Source organism: Pseudophryne corroboree, chromosome 5, assembly GCF_028390025.1.
Source record: "Pseudophryne corroboree isolate aPseCor3 chromosome 5, aPseCor3.hap2, whole genome shotgun sequence".
In the NCBI taxonomy this organism is placed as follows: Eukaryota; Metazoa; Chordata; class Amphibia; order Anura; family Myobatrachidae; genus Pseudophryne; species Pseudophryne corroboree.
The window spans coordinates 541,201,659-541,221,476 of record NC_086448.1 but is presented as its reverse complement, the minus strand read 5'-3'; the positions used below and the strand labels follow the sequence as shown (position 1 = coordinate 541,221,476).

General features: G+C 43.4%; 1 protein-coding gene across 3 annotated transcripts in view; it reads right to left on the bottom strand.

Annotated features, from left to right (window-relative positions):
- Positions 1 to 19,818, bottom strand: part of JARID2 (jumonji and AT-rich interaction domain containing 2) — a 365,382-nt gene that overhangs the window by 47,417 nt on the left and 298,147 nt on the right. For 2 of the 3 annotated variants that reach the window (XM_063923202.1, XM_063923200.1), the window contains exons 8-11: positions 17,733 to 18,229; positions 7,838 to 7,930; positions 697 to 815; positions 541 to 611 (exon numbers count right to left, since the gene is read on the bottom strand). In XM_063923202.1, the coding sequence (XP_063779272.1) occupies positions 541 to 611; positions 697 to 815; positions 7,838 to 7,930; positions 17,733 to 18,229 (780 nt within the window). The remainder of the gene's footprint in view (positions 1 to 540; positions 612 to 696; positions 816 to 7,837; positions 7,931 to 17,732; positions 18,230 to 19,818) is intronic. The other variant, XM_063923201.1, reaches the window with a different exon arrangement.

Below are 19,818 nucleotides of genomic sequence, written 5' to 3'. Positions count from 1 at the left end.
ACAGGTGGGTGAAGGAAGGTACACCTAACGTATTTTGCTTCATGAGAGCTTTTTAAAAAGATATGATTTTGTTTTAAAGCTTTTTTCTTCCCTATGTGATCACTGCCATTTTCAGAGGTTTGTGCAATCCCCATATGTATCAAGCTCCTGGAAAGTGATTATTTTCTGGAGCTTGTATCCAATAGGCAAAACCTTCTATAGATTATGGTGCCTATAGAAGTCTATGTGCTTCTTTTTGCACAAAGCCCAGGAAAGGGACCCGGATCCGAAAGATCCCCTTTCCTGCATCATGTGCATTCCGACTGCTGCACATGTGCAATAGGATGCATGGGTCATAAACCCGTAAGTCCTCAGAACGCAAAAGACAGCTATCAGAAAAACTGTCAGAAGGGTAATTATCCGCAATTTTTCACATGTTAATATACTCCGCTATGCATGCGATAAGGGATAGGATGTATCGCATAGAATACCCTTCGTATCTGTGAAGCAATGTGCACTATTAATTTGGTGTTATACTATAATATTTTTACAGTTACTTACCAGGCACAGCACCAAGGTGTCGCAGGATTGATCCTGAATTATTAGGAAGGACTGTGAGATTCCATCCATGTCTGTAAAAAGTAAATAAAGAGGTTGCAATGTAAATTTCTGTATTGCTAAGTGTAATGCAGCACGGTCACATGTCCATCTACTCACCGTGAAAAGGGTTCAGCTTTACTCACAGGGAATCCACTGCCGTGAGTATTTGTGTCCACCTTTCCACAGTGCACAGCAACATGACAACTCTTCTGTTCAACAACTCGCCAATACTCTTGCTGAAATGAAGAAACAGGGGTCATTTTTGGTTTCTCGTAACAGTGTTTTTACTCAGTGTGTCATTGTGGAGAACAAAATAAATGACTATTTAAGTGTTAGTTGTGTGCTATCATTAGAGAGCATCTTCAGCACCACCCAGCTGTCTTATTTCTTTTATTTCACTAAAAATTAATCTTTTCAGCACAAATTAATGAGACACAAACTACGTCTCTCCATATATTTAAAAATATACCACAAAAGGGATGTGCTATTTTATAGCTATTAAAATGTTACAGTGGTTGCAAGAAGGAAAACTATGCCACATGTTGATGAAAACATATGCGGTACGCACAATGCCAGATACAGTATCAAGAAAAGAATTACTGTAATGTTAGCTGGCAGCCAAGATGCCTTACATGGCTTCTCTCACCTAACCACCACTTTCTAATATGCTCCATGTTTGAGTCTGAAACCACAGCCACTTAGGAGCGCTAACAAACAAATTGCTAGCATCGTACATGTGCAAAGCTTTCAGTTGTCATTACCCACAGGGTTTCCCCCCTAACCAGCTCCCACCTGACAATGAGATTTTAGTTTTTCCTTTATGGTATTCAGATCATTGAGGATAATTCCAACCTTATGGCTGCTGTGCGTTTTCGCACAGTGGGCGATCAGGTCTGAACTGCGCATGCATATGCACCGCAATGTGCAGGTGTGACGGTCTGCAGCGCCGGGCAGCGACAGGATGGTGTGAAAAATACGATCGTACCGGCGATCGCAAGAAGATTGACAGGAAAAGGGCGATTGTGGGTGGCAACTGACAATTTCTTGGGAGTGTCCGGAAAAACGCAGAAGGGACCCGGCGTTTTGTGGGAGGATTCGGAACGTCAGCTCCAGCCCCGTTCATCGCAGCGGCTGAGTAAGTCCTGGGCTGTGCAGAGACTGTGCAGCTCTCCTGCACATGTCATCGCACACCTGCACAGCGAATTCCCCCTCCCACTGTAGGCGGCGACTACCTGATCGCAGGGATGCAAAAAACGCACCATAGCGATCAGGTCTGAATTACCCCCATAGTGCGTTCATATTAAAATGAAAAAGAACTGAAAGCAATTTCATCCTGAACAGAACCACTAAGGATAAAACCTGTGACCATGCCTGTTAGCACCGCAGATTACGACCAATGCAATTTCTCCACAGCTATCAAGGGTAGCTGCATAAACACCCACCAACACAATAGGCAAACCAATGTCTGCATTATTATACACATATACTGTATAATACAATATAAAACTTTCTTGTTGAAAGTCTTGTGTGCAATTATAACAGATTAGTAATAATAAAAAAAAAAAAAAAAACACTTTACAACTGAAGCAATGGAGGGTCTAAAAGCCCCCATACATCTGCGATTAATTGGGGCTAATCTGCATTTTGCATATGATTGTCCCAACAAATCAGTAAATGTATGTAGTTCACCAACTGCGATTCTGCTTAAAAAGTGACTGGTATCGCTCAATAAGGTTTGTAAACCTGCTGAATATGAGCAACCAATTGGGTGTTTAGGATTTTTCATGTATGGGGTCGATCAGCTGAATGTTTTGCTGACTTAGTCTGATAACTCTGGGTGGGCCTTACTGAGCCTCTCCTACATTTATTAATTCATTTTTTTATTTTATTTTATTACACACTCCAGTGTCGGATGGTGGTGGTTCCGGGCTCCTCTGTGTCACAGGGAGCAACAGCAGTCACAGATGGCGGGAGGGAGACCTCAGCAGCCAGAAAGTGTCCTGGCCCATTTACAAAATAGTGCCACAAAATGCGATTGGTCGTCGCAAGGCAATTGTGGCTTACTGCATTATCGCTCTACGTCTCCTTGGGCTGGCTTATATGAGCCAGGGCACAGCAGCAAATGGCAGGCCGATGGCAGGGAAGGAGTAGGCAAGAGCTTCCTGAAGAAACCTGATGCTGGAAGTCCTGGGGCAGCGGCTATGCATAAGAGCTTACACATGCCGTCACCCACCATGAGAAGATGCAGGAGTCCTGGGGGGCAGCAGCCAAGCAAGAGAGCTTACATGGGCAGCCACCCAAAAATTTGGGGGGTGGCGGCCATGTAAAAGAGCTTAAAGGTCATCGTCCACATAGTAAGGTGCTGATCAATAAACTACTACATCAGTCGGTGTCATGTCTTTATTTTAATATTTTACAGGCAGGCTACAGGTGCCAGTGGGGCCATAATGTTTGGGAACGTTGGCACTTGTAGTTCTCTAAGTGCCAGCATGCCTGGGCAGTGCTTGCTGATGCCTGTAGTCTGCCTGTAAAGAACAATATTAACCATATCATCACGATCAATCACACAGTCACCAGGGGAGGACGGAATAGCCCTAGGCTTTTCAGGTTCGGGAGGAGGACTCTATTTTATTTTATTTTTTTAGGGGGGGTGGACTTTGAGGAATTACAGCCGTGGGCTGACCAGTTTAGGGGTTGGTTGGTTAATGTAATGGCTGACACCCCCCCCCCCCCCCTCCCCCCCTCCACACACACACACTGTGTCCCCCTGCTATGGAATTATCCCCGCTAGCTGATTCAGCCTGTTGCTGGTTATAAGAAAATAGCTGTTTTTTCCCCTATTTCCCAATACCAGATCAGGCTCAGAGGTAAAAGGGTGGTTATTGATTTTGGTGGAGACCCTATGCCCTATGTAATTTTTTTTGTTTATTTTTCTTTAGCCTACACAGACCATACTGTGCAATGTAGCTCTGACCATTGTTATGTACAATTTGTTTTGTAGTACAGTCCTTTATTATATATTCTACAAGTGACTAATAAAATGGCAATCTTTGAAGTGATATATGGCCACTTTCATGATTTGCAAATAGCTGACAAACATCTGGAATGTATGGGCGCAGATTGGTGGATTGTAGAATCTTTAAATATAGGGGGCAAAAATAAAAAAATCACACAATCTGCCTTAAGGCAAATGAACATCATTTTGAAACTGAAAACCGATGCAACCATGTGACATGAGGTTTATTCACTTTACTAGCAACCTAATACAGTACGAGTGTTACAGGACCTTTTTTCTACTATTAATGTAGAGTTCTTCAGGTGAAATGAATCTCAGGTTATTGGGTTGATTTTTGATTGAGAAAAATCAAACCTGACTAAACTCAGGTAACACTGTGTGTAATTGTATTTAATCCTGCATTATGGGGCTGTTATGGTCATGACTAGTCCTCCGTTTGTATTTTCACTGCAGCTAACTTGAGTCAAATTGTTACCCTTTAATTCCACAGCAACTTCATCAAAATCCCAATTCAATCACCCCCCAGCTGTGAGGAGCTGTAATGCAATGTAGGCATCAGACCCCAGCCAAACAGACTGACTGCTACAGACTGCAGGTCTACCTCTTGTATTAGGTTTCCTAATATATATTCAGCTGTAGCTCATACAAGTCACTTGTTATTTATACTCATATATATTAAAACCAATCTGTCACTAGTGCATTATGGTACAATGGCAAGAACATAATAATAAGCAGCTTGTTCTATACAATGTCCTAATCTGACCTCTAAAATAATGCTAGGACTCTTGAGTTTCCTTCAGATTTCACAATGCTACATGACTGCATTAGATTTACGTTGTTCAAGAAGCTCCAGGCAGCCCAACATAAGTATATGTACAGTATCATATACAGCAGTCTAACAAGCATCTGGTACTGATTACCAACAAAACTAAATGGTATTATCTAGTTCAGGTAAAACATTAATATGTACCAAAAGGAACATACTATGGCCCAGATTTATCAAGCCTTGGAGAGCGATAAATTGTACGGTGATAAAGTACCAGCCAATCAGCTCCTAAGTGCCATGTTACTGTGTTTGAAAAATGAGTTAGGATCTGATTGGTTGGCACTTTATCACCGTGGAATATAGCACTCTCCAAGGCTTGATACATCTGGGTCTTAGTACTAATAATACCACAATACTAATTATATCTGATTACATTATTTTCTCTTTAATATACAGTAGATACATTGGTGTGATAAATTAATCTTGTTAATATACATAGAGTACTACTGCCACAATTTATAAAAGTATTTAAACAAATGTTTCAGGAACTTCTCACTGATGCAGAGGAAAGATTTTGTTCTGTTGGGAAACCGGTTTCCATTTTGCAAGGGAGGCGGAGGTATATGTCGGAGTTCAAAGGATTATCAAAACTATTATCTTTTGCCTTTATAATCACTCCTAACCACTATTCCATAGATTGGGTCTGCACCATTACCTAAAACTATAGATTCAAGCTACTCACCATCACCTCCTTCCCTTCATGCATCTATGACCTCTAGAGGACTTACTCACTCATACAGATGTGTACACTTAGAACGTACGCATCGCAGCAAAGTTATAAAGGACACATCTGTAGATTACCTTCCCCCTGATAGCCATCTCTTACTCCCACCTCAAAGACTTCACCAGTGCTGTTCTCCAACTTACGGAACTACTTACCTGCCTGGCCAGACTCTCTCTAACCATTAAGTGCTTTCTCAAAATCTACTTGTTTGTACCATATCCTACCCTCACCTAATAGTGGGGCAGATGTATTAACCTGGAGAAGGCATAAAGAAGTGATAAACCAATGATAAATGCAAGGTGATAAACGCACCAGCCAATCAGCTCCAATATGAAAATTAACAGTTAGCAGCCGATTGGCTGGTGCGATTATCACCTTGCATTTATCAGTGGTTTATCACTTCCTTATGCCTTCTCCAGGTTAATACATCTGCCCCATTATGAATATTCTCTCAGCTAGTCTTTCATCTCTATGGTCTCCACATTGCTCTCTCCCTCTACACTTTAAGCTACCACAAGAGCAGGACCTTGTTTATCCTCGCTTCTTACCTGGTATGTACGCCTGTACTTTGTACAATGTCATTCTTACTGTCCTGCACGGAATAGTTTTGTGGCACCTTACAAATACGTAACGATTAATTTAAACCAAAATTGCACCAGACTGCTGCATGTACTAGTCTAAAATGATCTTGATCAACATCATACAGTCACCATTAAAAGATGCATAGTAAGAAGACACTCAAGATCACTAAAGGAACTAATAATTACTTCTATTTGGATGCATATACACAAAGGTAATTGTGGGTAATGTATCAGTATATAGGAGTATGGGTGAAGCTGTAGTTTAGTTTTTTTCGTGCTTTTAAGCTCTGTTTAAAACCAAAAAGAAACATTACTACAAACACAATGTCTAAGTGGTCTCATATGTTTAAAATGTCATACAGAAACGTTTATGTATATCCCCACCAGATTGTGCTGGAACAGTGGCATCACTATGGTGGTGAGGGCCGTTCCTGGGTGTCACACGCTAAGAGTGACCACAAACTGCCGGATCCTACTCAGTGACAATAGCCGGGTGCTGCAATGTGACATTACAATAATGCAGCACTTGGCTCCTGCCACAATGTAGGAGGTGACACTGCACACACACAGTCTCAGGGGCTAGCTAAGCATCTCTAGGACCCCTGAAGTGACAAAAATGGTGGTTGGGCCACGAGGCCAATCCCCTTACTACGAAGCCATGCCCCTTTTTAGTGGGCGCATGCACTTATAGTCTTTCTACTGCACCGGGTGTCATCAAGGTTAGTGACACCGCTGTGCTGGGACACCAGTTAGTATAACACATAGATTTCAGGAGAAATAACAAAATTGAGGCCTGTATAACACTGATGGGGAGGGTGCATGTGCCAGTACATTTCATATAATACAGTAATACCCTGTTTGAAAGCTGCACCAGTAATACCCTTAAATGGATCATATAACTCATATAATCCTATTATTTGGCGACCATTACTGTATGATCACGGTATTCAGAAATACTTTTTCTTACAATTTTATATTTTTCCTGTGTATAACACATAGGGGGAGATGCATTAAACCTTAGAGCGAGAAGGAGAGAAAGTGGGGAAGTTGCCCATAGCACCCAAACAGCTTTTAGTTATCCAGTCACCTAGTACAGTCTATAAAATGGCAGTTAGGAGCTAATTGGCTGCTATTGGCAAATTCCCCACTTTTTCTCTAAGGTTTGATACAGATGTGTCCACATACATTTAGCCTCTCTGCATGCTAAACAGCCCTTCTAGTCATGCCATGCAGTGGAGTGACTTGGTGGCACTGAGCATCTTTTTGTATTACTTTTTCCATTAAAATGCATCTTATTCGCAAAAAAGATGCGACTAGAACACAAAAAACACTGCAACATAGCATTTCATATGCAGATACAGGCGGGGTCGCACACAGAATATAGGCATGCCGCATATCATTTTACTCAGCAAAGTAATGCGAATAAGGCACATTTTTGCCAAAACAGATGCCCAACGCTAGCAAAGTTGCACGGGACATGTCAGCTCACTTATGCCAGGCATCTGCAGCTACATGGGGCGGAGTCAAGATGTATGAGGACACATCTGTACATCTTCCCTTTACTGTAAGATACAATATAAATATGTTGTGCTAACAAGAAAACATGACCTGTACAGGTTTCTGTATACTGCATATAACTTGCAGTTTAATAAAACAGTTTACACAATGAGAGATTAGAACATTGGGGCATATTTAACAACAAGTGATATTCTTGTTATCACTCATTACGAATGATAAATGGTGTTCTAGCCGGCGACAGTTAGGAGCTGTTTGGCTGGAGCACCATTTATGATTTGTAACGAGTGATAACAAGAATATCACTCGGTTTTCAATCTGCTTCTTATACCCCCTTTCACATTAGCACAAAAATCCCGTATGTTTGTATGTGAAAGCGCATCAACCCGGGATTTTTGCATGTGGGAATGTACACTAGGGCCAGGGCTGAGACCCGGGAATTTGCTGGCTGCTAGACATGGCAAATTCCGAGCTCCGACGTCTGAAAGGGATATTAGTTTGAAATATTTAGGTTTTTAATTTCTGTACGTCATCATGCTCAATGCCTTACTACAGCTACTCATTGTTAAAGTAATCCTAGTATGGTAGTAGCTGACCTCAACCTCTGCTACTGTTGGCTCCTTGCTGAAGCACATGTTCATAACGTTCCTTGCTGTCCGGAAGAAGGTGGTGAGAGACATGGACCTTCCCTGTGGATAACACAGACTGTGAATGAGAATCACATACACACAATCTCCTCCTACAGATAAAGATGGAAAATGCTAAACAGAATTTAGCAAATTCTTAGAATATTAAGTGTCACGGTCTATGTGATGAACAAAGAATTAGTTGATATTTTATATTATTTTACCACAGTAGGGACATTGCTAAAACTAAAGAGATAATCACTATCTTTGCAATGATAAACAAACATTTACTAACATTGTTGTAACTCAACAGTACATCATATAATTATTAGTTTTTTATTGTTTTCACTTTTCTCCTATCACTTATCAGGCAATGGGGGGAATTCAATTGGCCATTGATTCCCCAGGGCTATCCAATTACCTTAGAAGTCAGTCCGACGCAAAAAAAAATCCCGGCTAAGTGCCCTGCTTTTGTGATTGTGGCAGCGAAAACACATAGGTCCGTGAATTTACCACATACATAGGTCTTTTTCATGCGGTAAAACCGATTGCCAATAAGGCAACTGTAAATATAGCGGGCCTAATTGAATTCCCTCCCAAATGACACTGAATACAAGTAAGTGGGTGGACACTTGAATGAGATTACTAATTGTGTCCGAGAACCGAGCCTTACAGTACTAGTGATCAGTAGGGAGAAACTTTTTTTTTTTTTTTTTCACCATACATTCACAGAGAAATATAAACCATTAGGAGAATCGTCCCCAGACAATAGGCACAAATACCCATACAGTGGTAAGATCTTTTTAACCTGCAGAACAATGGTCTGACAGACAGAACATGCTAACGAATCAAATCAAAAGATCTCAATTTTGATTTGATATTTTTGAGCATTTGGCGATTACATAGTACTGAAGGATTGGTTATGCGTTGCCGCCACTGGGGATACCGGCGGTCAACATACCGACCGCGGGATCCCGGCAGTGTAATGCCGGCGGGGAGGCGAGTGCAACAAGCTCCTTGCGGGATAGGTGGCGAGCTGCGCTCACCACAGTTTCTATTCCCACTCTATGGGTGTCATGGACACTCATGAGTGGGAATAGTCCCTGCTAGATGTCATGCTGAATGTCGGGATTTAGAGGGATGTAGGATTCAGCAGTCTCCTGACCGCCGGTCACATAACTACATCCCATACTAAATGATACTCATTCATTGCGGTCGTAAATGGGCCAGATTATCTTTCAGTGTATGGCCAGCTTTAATGACAATGCATACATCTCTCCCAGTAGGAGTTATTTCTTTTGTATTCTGTATGATTAGAGACACAGGGGAAAATGTAAACATTTTGGAGAGATAAAGTGGAGAAGATTCACATAGTAATCAGCTTCTAGCTATCATTCAACTAGCACGGTCTATAAAATGATAGTTAGAAGCTCACTGGTTACTATGGGCAACTTCTCCATTTTATCTCTCACCAAGGTTTGATACATCTCCTCCATAGGGAAATTGTCTCAATAATAAAGAGCAAGTACTTTACACTGGGGGATCACAGCTCGCTGCAAACTGCATTTTTCTGAGGTTCCTGTGGATCTGTCCCAAACTAAGTAAATATATAGTTTGGTAATCATATTACTATTTAAATCCAAATAGATTAAATATTCTGTGAGACTATTCTACATGTAAGTAGTAAATATTCCACAAATTAATGCAATTAATAGATTGTGGTCAATCGTGTCTGTTGAAATTGTATTTAAAGAGCAGTAGTGCATAATGTAAGGTTATGTTTACATATAATGTTGAACATTGTGGTGTTTATCAGCTGAACTTCTAAGAACATCTACAGTATATGCTAATATTGGTTCAACTGGGAAGAATATTAATTCAGGACATTGTATAGAAGCCAATTCAAATTTACCTGCTTCAAAGACACCTACATCTGCTTGTGTTCGGTCACTAGCCACCAGATAAGCACCAAAAGTTTATCCATTTCTAGATTGCCCTGTGTCCAAACTCACTTTCTGCTGGCAACCAAACTGGTTCACAGTAAACACCAGTGGGAGAATTAAGATGCCCATACACTTGTGCGATTTCGGCCGATTTCATCCAATTTTGACAGATTGGTCCGAGAAATCGGATGAAAAGTGGCAAATCACAGGCGTTTTGCCTCTGATTCTGACCAGATGCGCGGCCCCATGCTCATCTCATCGGAGTCGGAGATTGCAAGGGCTGCAATGTGTCGGATCCCGGAGTCTTGGCTAGGATAGCATATACATTGTATGCAAAAGGACCACATACAATGTATCGTATGTGATCCTACCGCCCGGGAAGCTGCCGGGGAGCTCAAGGGAATCCTATGAGACTTCTCCCCTCGGAGAAGTCGCATACAGTGTATGGGGACCTTTAGTTATCACCATCTAAGATGTGTTGCAGCAGCATAACCAACTCACATACACAGTAAGAGGTTCCAGGTCACAGATCAGGAGTGCAGTGGTGGCAGCTACTTAACCTCTTGCATTTCAGTAAAATAAGTCAGTAAACAGGTAACCGTCTTACCCACAGATGATAAGCCTACTTGGGTCGCTCAAGAATAGTGACACCTTAGACCACGGAGAGGCTTTAGCCCAAATGGTCACACTAACCGATAAATGATAACAACAAAATTGAAAGTTGAAAATGAGCGTTATTAATCCATCTTCATTATGATGGTTATTATTGCACGGTCACATTATGTTAAGAAACATTATAGAAAAGATAACAATAAAACTAGTTTCACTCAAACATAACAAAACCAGTAGAGTGTGAAACAGCAGTCTGCAATTTACAGACCAGTCATCATTATATTATGTCACTTAAGCCAGTTTCCTACAAAAATTCACAGAATGAAAGCACCTAAAAGCTTAGAGTGTCATTTTAGAATTTTAAACCTGTCATACTCTATCAGAAGAGAACTACAAAACACATCAACAACTGCAACAACGAGATCTACGGTAAGAACTTACCTTTGTTAAATCTCTTTCTGCGAGGTACACTGGGCTCCACAGGGAATTACATTGGGGTGTAGAGTAGGATCTTGATCCAAGGCACCAACAGGCTAAAAGCTTTGACTGTTCCCAGAATGCATAGCACCACCTCCTCTATAACCCCGCCTCTGTGCACAGGATCTCAGCTTTTGTTAACCAGTCCAATGCAGTAGCAGGCAAAAGGGACGATAACCGTTAGTAGTCAATTACACCACATTTTCACGACAGGAGAAGGTGTCAGCAGCTAATGCCTTACCAACTCAAAGAAGCTAAGTGCGTCAGGGTGGGCGCCCTGTGGAGCCCAGTGTACCTCGCAGAAAGAGATTTAACAACAGTAAGTTCTTACCATAAATCTTGTTTTCTGCTGCGGGGTACACTAGGCTCCACAAGGAATGACATTGGGGATGTCCTAAAGCAGTTCCTTATGGGAGGGGACGCACTGTAGTGGGCACAAGAACCCAGCGTCCAAAGGAAGCATCCTGAGAGGCGGAAGTATCGAAGGCATAGAACCTTATGAACGTGTTCACCGAGGACCACGTAGACGCCTTGCACAATTGTTCAAGGGTCGCACCACGACGGGCCGTTCAAGAAGGTCCAACAGACCAAGTAGAATGGGCTTTAATGGTAGCAGGAGCTGGAAGGCTAGCCTGTACATAAGCATGTGCAATCACCATTCTAATTCATCTGGCCAGGGTCTGCTTGTTAGCAGGCCAGCCACGTTTGTGAAAACCAAACAGTACAAAGAGAGAATCAGACTTCCAAAGGGAAGCAGTTCTCTTCACATAGATATGGAGAGCCCGTACCAAATCCAAAGACCGCTCTTTGGAAGACAATTCAGGAGAGCTAAAGGCCAAACCACAATCTCCTGATTAAGGTAGAAAGAAGACACCACCTTAGGTAAATAGCCGGGACGTCATCTAAGAACCACCCGATCACGGTGAAAAATCAGATATCGTGACCTACAAGACAAGGCACCCAAATCAGACACCCGTCTAGCAGAGGCAATAGCCAGCAGCAACACTACCTTAAGAGAAAGCCACTTAAGGTCTGCAGATTCAAGAAGCTCAAACGGAGACCCTTGCAACGCCTCCAGAACCACCGAAAAGTACCAAGGAGCCACAGGCGGGACATATGGAGGTTGAATCCACAACACACCCTGAGTGAACGTATGCACATCAGGTAAGGTCGCAATTTTTCTCTGAAACCAAACCGACAAGGCAGAAATATGAACCTTGATGGAGGCCAGACGAAGGCCCAAGTCCAGGCCCTGTTGTAGAAAGGCCAAAAGTTTGGCCTTACTAAACTTGTAAGCGTCACAATTGTTAGATGCGCACCAAGCAAAGTAAGAACTCCAGACCCCATAGTAAATCCGAGCAGAAGCCGGTTTCCGGGCCTTCAACATGGTTTGAATGACTGCCTCAGAAAATCCTTTGGCCCTCAAGACAGTAGCTTCAAGAGCCACGCCGTCCAAGCCAACCGGGCTAAATCCTGATAAACACAAGAGCCCTGAACGAGGAAATCTGGGTGCTGTGGAAGTAGAACTGGACGCTCTATTGAGAGACCCTGAAGGTCTGAGAACCAATGCCATCTGGGCCATGCAGGAGTGATCAGAAGTAGGATTCCTCCTTCTTGCTTGAACTTCCTTATTAATTACTCTGGGCAGGAGTGACACCGGAGGGAACACACATGGCAGCTGAAAGTTCCATGGATTTGCCAGTGCGTCCACAAACGCTGCTTGAGGATCCCTTGTCCTTGCTCGGAAGACCGGAACCTTGTGATTGTGTCGAGCCACCATCAGGTCCACATCTGGAAGGCCCCATCTGTCCACGAGGAGTTGAAACACTTCTGGATGGAGGCCCCACTCTCCGGCTTGTACGTCCTGATGACTGAGGAAGTCCGCTTCCCAGTTTAGGACCCCCGGAATGAATACAGACGATATGGCTGGCAGATGGCGTTCCGCCCACTGAAGAATCAGTGATACTTCCCTCATTGCCATGGGGCTTCGAGTGCCGCCTTGATGATTGATGTATGCCACCGTGGTGGTGTTGTCTGACTGTACTTGAACAGGTCTGTGCTGTATTAAATGCTGGGCCAAGTTCAATGAGTTGAACACTGCTCACAACTCCAGAATGTTTATCGGGAGGAGATACTCCTCCTTGGTCCACCGACCCTGAAGGGAGTGTTACTCCAACACCGCGCCCCAACCTCTCAGACTGGCATCGATCGTCTGCCAGAAGGGACGACCCCTGCTCAATCGATGGTCCTGAAGCCACCAGCTCAGTGACAGACGGACCTCCGGAGACAAGGAGATCATTTGAGACCTGATCCGGTGAGGCAGGCCGTCCCACTTGGCAAGAATCCTCTTCTGCAGAGGGCGGGAATGAAATTGAGCATACTCCACCATGTCGAAAGCCGACACCATGAGACCTAGCACTTGCATCGCAGAATGTATCGACACTTGCAGACGAGATAGGAACCAGTGGGCTTGCAGAAACTGGATAGTCAGATCCAGATGGCGTAGGAGAATTTCTGGGGAATTTGCCAGGATCAACAAATCGTCCAGGTATGGTAGGATCCTGACCCCTTGACGGCGGAGTACAGCAGTCATTACCGCCATGACCTTGGTGAAGACTTGCAAAGCCGTGGTCAAACCAAAAGGTGACGTCCGAAACTGGTAATGGAGGTTGCCAACCGCAAACCTCAGGTATTGCTGATGCGACATTGCAATAGGAATATGCATGTAAGCATCCTGTATGTCCAGGGAGACCATATAATTCCCAGAACAATAGAGCGAAGAGTTTCCATACGAAACTTGGAGACCCTCACATATTTGTTCAAGGACTTGAGGTTGAGAATCGGCCGGGAGGACCCATTCGGTTTCGGGACTAGGAACAGCAGTGAATAGTACCCCTTGCCTCTCTGAGCCAGAGGCACCTGTACTACCACTCGTGTCCAGGAGGGACTGTATCACCGAATGAAGAGTTTTAGCCTTCACCTGATCCAAAGGGACGTCTGTCATGCAAAATCGATGAGGGGGACGATTTTTGAAGGATGGCATAACCTCGAGTGACAACTTCCCGTACCCAGGCATCGGAAGTGGTCTCCAACCATTCCTGGGTATACCCAGTCGGCCCCCCTGGGATCCCCCAGAGGGAGGCCCGCCCCATCATGCGGCAGGCTTGTCAGTCTTGGAAGCAGGCTGATGGGCAGCCCAGGCCCGTTTGGGCTTAGTAGGTTTGGAAGTGCGAGCCTGTTTCGGGTATGCCTGACCTTTTGCTTTCCCTGATGAATGAAAGGAGCGAAAGGAAGTACTCTTAGCCTTCGGTACCGAAGGAGCAGTACTAAGTAGACAGCTCTTTTAGCAGAAGCTAAGTCAGCCACTATCTTGTTGAGGTCTCACCTCCAGGGTTTTCTTAACGGACCAGGAACGCAGCCATAGAATCCGGTGGACGTAGTAGAAGCCTTGGCCGCCAGAATACCAGCATCAGAAGCCGCCTCCTTAACTTAATGAGAAGCTGTGACAATATACTACAGACATTGTCTAGCATGGAAGACATCTTGGCTTCCAACTCCTGAGCCCACGCTTCAATAGCGTCTACAGCCCAAGTCACTGCAATGGTGAGCCGATGCACAGCACCCGTTAGAGTGTAAATCACCTTTAAACAACCCTCCACACGCTTAGCCATCGGTTCTTTCAGAGACATGATGGTAGTTACAGGCAGAGCAGAGGATACCACCAGCCGCGCCACCTGCGAATCCACTGACTAGGGTGTCTCCCAATTTTTACTTAGCTCCGCCGCGAGGGGATAGTGAGCCAGCATATTCCTGTGAGGCGTGAATTTCTTCCATGGATTTTCCCAGGATTCCTGACGTATGTCAACTAAATGGTCAGAATGAGGTAAAATTTGTTTAACCACTTTCTGACGTTTAAACCTGTCCGGTTTCTTAGGGGCAGCATCGAGCTCTGGGTCATCAGTAATTTGAAGAATGAGCCTTATAGCCTCCAACAAGCCAGGAACATCCACCTGTGAAACAGATTCCCTATCAGAAGCATCAGGATCAGAATCTGTGGGTTCAGTATATACGCCATCCTCATCAGACGAGGTGTCTGGGACGTTGGTGGATTGTGAGGAAGTAATAGCCCACTTAGAGGACCCCGTGGTCTTGGGCGGGCTAGGGTTAGATTTCTATTTAGTCAGTGATTGGTTCAATTGCTGTACCTGAGAGGACAGTTGATCTGCCCATGACAGATTAACCGCAGGGACCATAAGCGGTTGTACCGGCACAGGAGGTCCCATAGAGGGCGCAAGTTTAGTTACTAGCGTACTCAATAGCATGGAAAAAGTAGCCCAAGACAGGTCACTTTGAACCCCCTGTTGCTACGGTCCCACTGGGGGAGCAAGGAGCCCCCAGAACCAGAACCCTCAGCTGATATATTCTCCTCAAACGTGTCTGCAGCGTCACCACCACGCACTGTGGGATCAGCCCCAGCTCTGTCGCCCCTTGTAGCTGACTTATCTGAAAGCTCAATGCGAGGCAACCCAGTACAATAACAGCAGCACAATACCTGACAAGAGCCCCCTGTGTAGTGTATTTGCACAAACAGAGAATTCCAGAGGTATATGGTGACTAAAATTCACAGAGAAAAATACACAATAAGTATATCTTGTGAAACACCTATATTAGATAATAACCCTGGAGGTCACACAGCAGCTATACGTACACACATAGAGTCACATTGAACAATGCAGAAATTATGACATTCAATAAAACTGCACTGGTTTAGCAATACAGAGTAATACTACACTCAATAGATATACATCCAGTATTTACTGTGCATTGTTATATCACAGGGTACTTGTACTATAAAACACTGACTAAATGCACTCTTTCTTAACTAACACTGTCAGCAGACATGTAGAATACTTAAGTGTCCTGTAAAATGCACAGTGCTGACATGCAGGCGGCTTTACAGAGAAGGATTTGCCCAAATAGTCCCAGGATCAGCTCAGCTTGTCCTAATAACGCCCAAACGCTGACAGGGAGTGAGGGAGAGAGATATGCAGCTCCAGGGTGGGAACATTAACTCTAAATGGCCCCCTGGGGCTGGGGGAGGGGCTACAGGTCAAAGCCTTATCCACCTGCGGGACTTCATCACCGGGTACTGTGGGCTGTATGATAAAAGTTTTTTAATAAAACCGACCTGTGCCCTTGCCCTGGTGGTCTAGTGGGGTCCCTGTACTGCCACAGTGTCCACGCCAGCGTGCGCGGCCCGCCTCCCACCGGATCGCGATTTCCTGGGGGACCCTCTTACCTCCTCCCTGAGTACGGCCAGGAGGGCAGCGGTGGTGTGTGTGACTGACAAAGAAGAACCGGAATCTCCGCTGTAGGTAGCCGGCATCCAGGGCGCAGGAGTGTACAGCGCCGCTGAGGGAGGTGATGGAGCTGCAGCAGGAGATGTCTGACTGACATCTAACACTTACAGTGCCTCTGCTGCAGCCCTTGAAGTCTTCATTTTTCACTTTGAAAAGCTCTTCTCAGGGTTGCTAGAACAACACCCTGTTGTATGCCTGCACTGCATGGCACCAACTACAAAACTGAGCTGTGCATGGAGATGGGGTTATGGAGGAGGCGGCGCTATGCATTCTGGGAACAATCAAAGCTTTTAGCCTGTTGGTGCCTCGGATCAAGATCCTACTCTACACCCCAATGTCATTCCCTGTGGAGCCCAGTGTACCCTGCAGCAGAAACGTCTATTTTACATTGTGTGTGCTTGGCTGTGGAACAGTGTAATAAAGGAAGTCAGTCAAATGTGAATGAAAATTTTGCTCAATGATCCCTATGACTGCTGTTTTTTTCTCCTGAGTAAATACGATTTGCAGTGTTGTGTAAATCAAAAGCAGACATACAGGCCATGAAAACTTCAGTGCAAGTGGATATAAGAAATTACCGGTACTATCGGTTCACAGCAGGGCACAAAGGCTTCCTGGCCCGGTGCCGCCAATCCCCAAGGGTCATGCCATTACACAAGGGCCAGCAGCAGGGAGATGGGTGCCAGGGATGTGCACTTTCTAAGCAGCGGTCTGGCTCTCCAAACAACCCCCAAAATAGAAAGGTGGTCATCCAAGTAGCACAACTTAAGCCCAGGGTACTAGCACGGTAGCACATCACTCATTACAGATTATAAACAGAGAAGAATCCTCATAACTTTAGGAAAGCGAGACCTGACTAATCTTGCTTGCGATGACTGTGATCCATTTTGTATTGGAAAGGCAAGGCAGAATCTTACTGCCAGATGTAACTAATAACGAATACATTAATGGGCCATACCACTGTCACCTACGGTGCATTTTTGTACAAGGTTTTAAAATATACATTTTTGTCAACTAGGCTTATTTTTAGGGCAAAAAAAAAAAAAAAATATCTCTCAGTTTTACCAATATTATAAAATGGAGTAGTCATGTGTGGGACATGCCAAGTCCACCACCATTTTGTAAAATAAATCCCTTCAACTCCAAATAAAGAGCCTGTTATTTTTTTTTTTTTATGAAAACCTATGAGAAAGAACTATAATGTAACTTGTCAACCTATGTTGAAAACTGAAGAGATACACAGCTAGATTTCTTTTAGTGTCATGTATGGTACATTTTTTATAATTTTTATAGAATGGCCCGTATTCACTATACAGGGCTATGGTTACTAGATTGCTCCAACAATATTATATCCTAAAACTAGTCAAATACATATGCTAAAATAATCTTTTTATAATGTATGAAAGACAAATATATTACATGATCTGTCACAGCAATGGTCTAACTGTTTAGTTTCCTCATAAATTCTTGACTCACTTTGTAGATGCACTTGTGTAGGTCACCAAATAAACTTTTGTCTTCAGGCTGCTCCTCTGTGCATTCCTTTTCCTGAGCAAATAACCTCCGTCGGCCATTTTTAAGAGGAACATCCATTTCTTTCAACTTCCCACGGAGGCCATTGCGATGCACTACTCCATTAACTAATCCATTTTTGGGCTCATATCTAGGGAGCAAATGTAATCTATATGCATTCTCCGCATGCCCCTCCAATGGACCCTTCTTCTTCTCCAGGCTCTCTTTCTCCTGTTGGACTTCTTTCTCCAGCTTTCTGTGCTCCTCTGGCGAAAGGGAGTCGTAGGAAAGGAGGTACTGACAGTAGGCCTCTTGCAGCTTTGCCAGCCGGTCCTGTGCGCTTTTTGGGATGCGAAGCATATCTGCCAGTTTGTTCCACTTTTTGAGGTCCGTCACTTGTTGCATGCCACCCATTTCATTGATGAGTTGGAAAAACTGAGCCAGATCTAGCTCACAGCCCCCTATGTGGAAGTTGTGAGGAAACAAAAAGTCACAATTAGAAAATAGAAATTATGGTTTCTTAGGGAAGTATTAAAAGCAATGCAGGGCAGGGGTCCAAGACTTCAAAAGGAACAAACACGTTTCAGCACTGCAAATCCTAATGTGTTGTTAACAATCTGGCTTAGTTTCTAGCTGGGTACATATAGTAGTTCCATTTCAGATAGTTTAATCTTTGGTTTGCACTAACACTTTTTAAAATCAACTCCGTTTACACCTTACTTCCAGAATGATAACCTTAAATAGCACTGAAAAGCAAAAGCAGCATTCATATCTCTCTTATCTAATTAAAGAGGTAGTGTAATCTTCCTTTAGTGAATAAGCTATTCCAAAGCTGTCCAATTTACCTAATTTTGTGAATCTAGGCCATCTATATGATATTCTTTGTATTGACTAAGGACTACAGTTTGTGGTAAAGACAAAAGTACTCAAAATTCACGTTCAGGTGTTGGATGCTCACATGAAAACAAAAGGAATAAGATGATTGACTGGCGTTTCTTTCCAAGCTGTTTTGGCTTACATATTTTGACTTACCAGATCCCAAATGGTCTTGACTAACATTAGGTAGGACTGAGCGATACCTTGGCCGGCAGCCTTTTACTGCTTCGTGGTAGCATTATTTTTCTGGACAGCTGGCATTGTCAGAGGTGCTTGCTGGTATCTTCCCCACACCGTTAGGCAGCAGAGATCAAGATACGTGGTTTAGGACACACTCTGGAGATCATTATTCTGATTAATGCTTCACTTCTGAATTTGCCCAAGATTAGCAATACATAACACTCCCATTCTGTCTGTGTGTCAGCATGGTGGTAATGTATTAATGATTCCATACAGAAATTATTACAAAGCTGAATCGTAAAAGCACCCACTGGCACTTTTTCGTTGGCCCGTCTTCTGTCAGGATAAATTGCTGTGAAAGAGTCTTGACTGCCTATTAGGCACATTGCCACAAAGAAAGAGAGAGAGATCAGTTTTTTAACAGCCTTTAAAACATTAGTGGTTTCCTAGGGAACCCCACATATGTACTTAGGGTTGTCACAAGTGAGGACACAGCCACTGGAAAATCTCCCTAGTCCTTGAATTTCAAGCACAGACCAGGCCTTCTGCTCTTCTCAATTCTTTAGTTCATCATACGATTCTTATTCTAGTCAGGACATTTAAGAATATGCCTGGTTTTTGTTTGTAAACCACCCACCAACCAATCCTCCCATCCTTGCATGCCACGTTTCACTTCAAATATTTATTTAGTAAAATCCACCAAAAACTTGTGACAGCCCTTATTTTATAAACAGTATATATATATATTGTTAGATAGGAACACATTATATATATATATATATATATATATATATATATATATATATATAAAGTTTGGTATATGCATGGTAGTGTCAGCATGCAGAAAAATCTGTTGGCAACCATTAAATTAGGAAACATCCAAAGATTGAAAGGCCTTTTGTTCTTTTTGTATCTATCTGGACATCTGGCTTTGTTATTTTAACTATTTTCAGCAAGTTTTCCTCTAAATTCTGTAAATTGCTGGTAACATGAT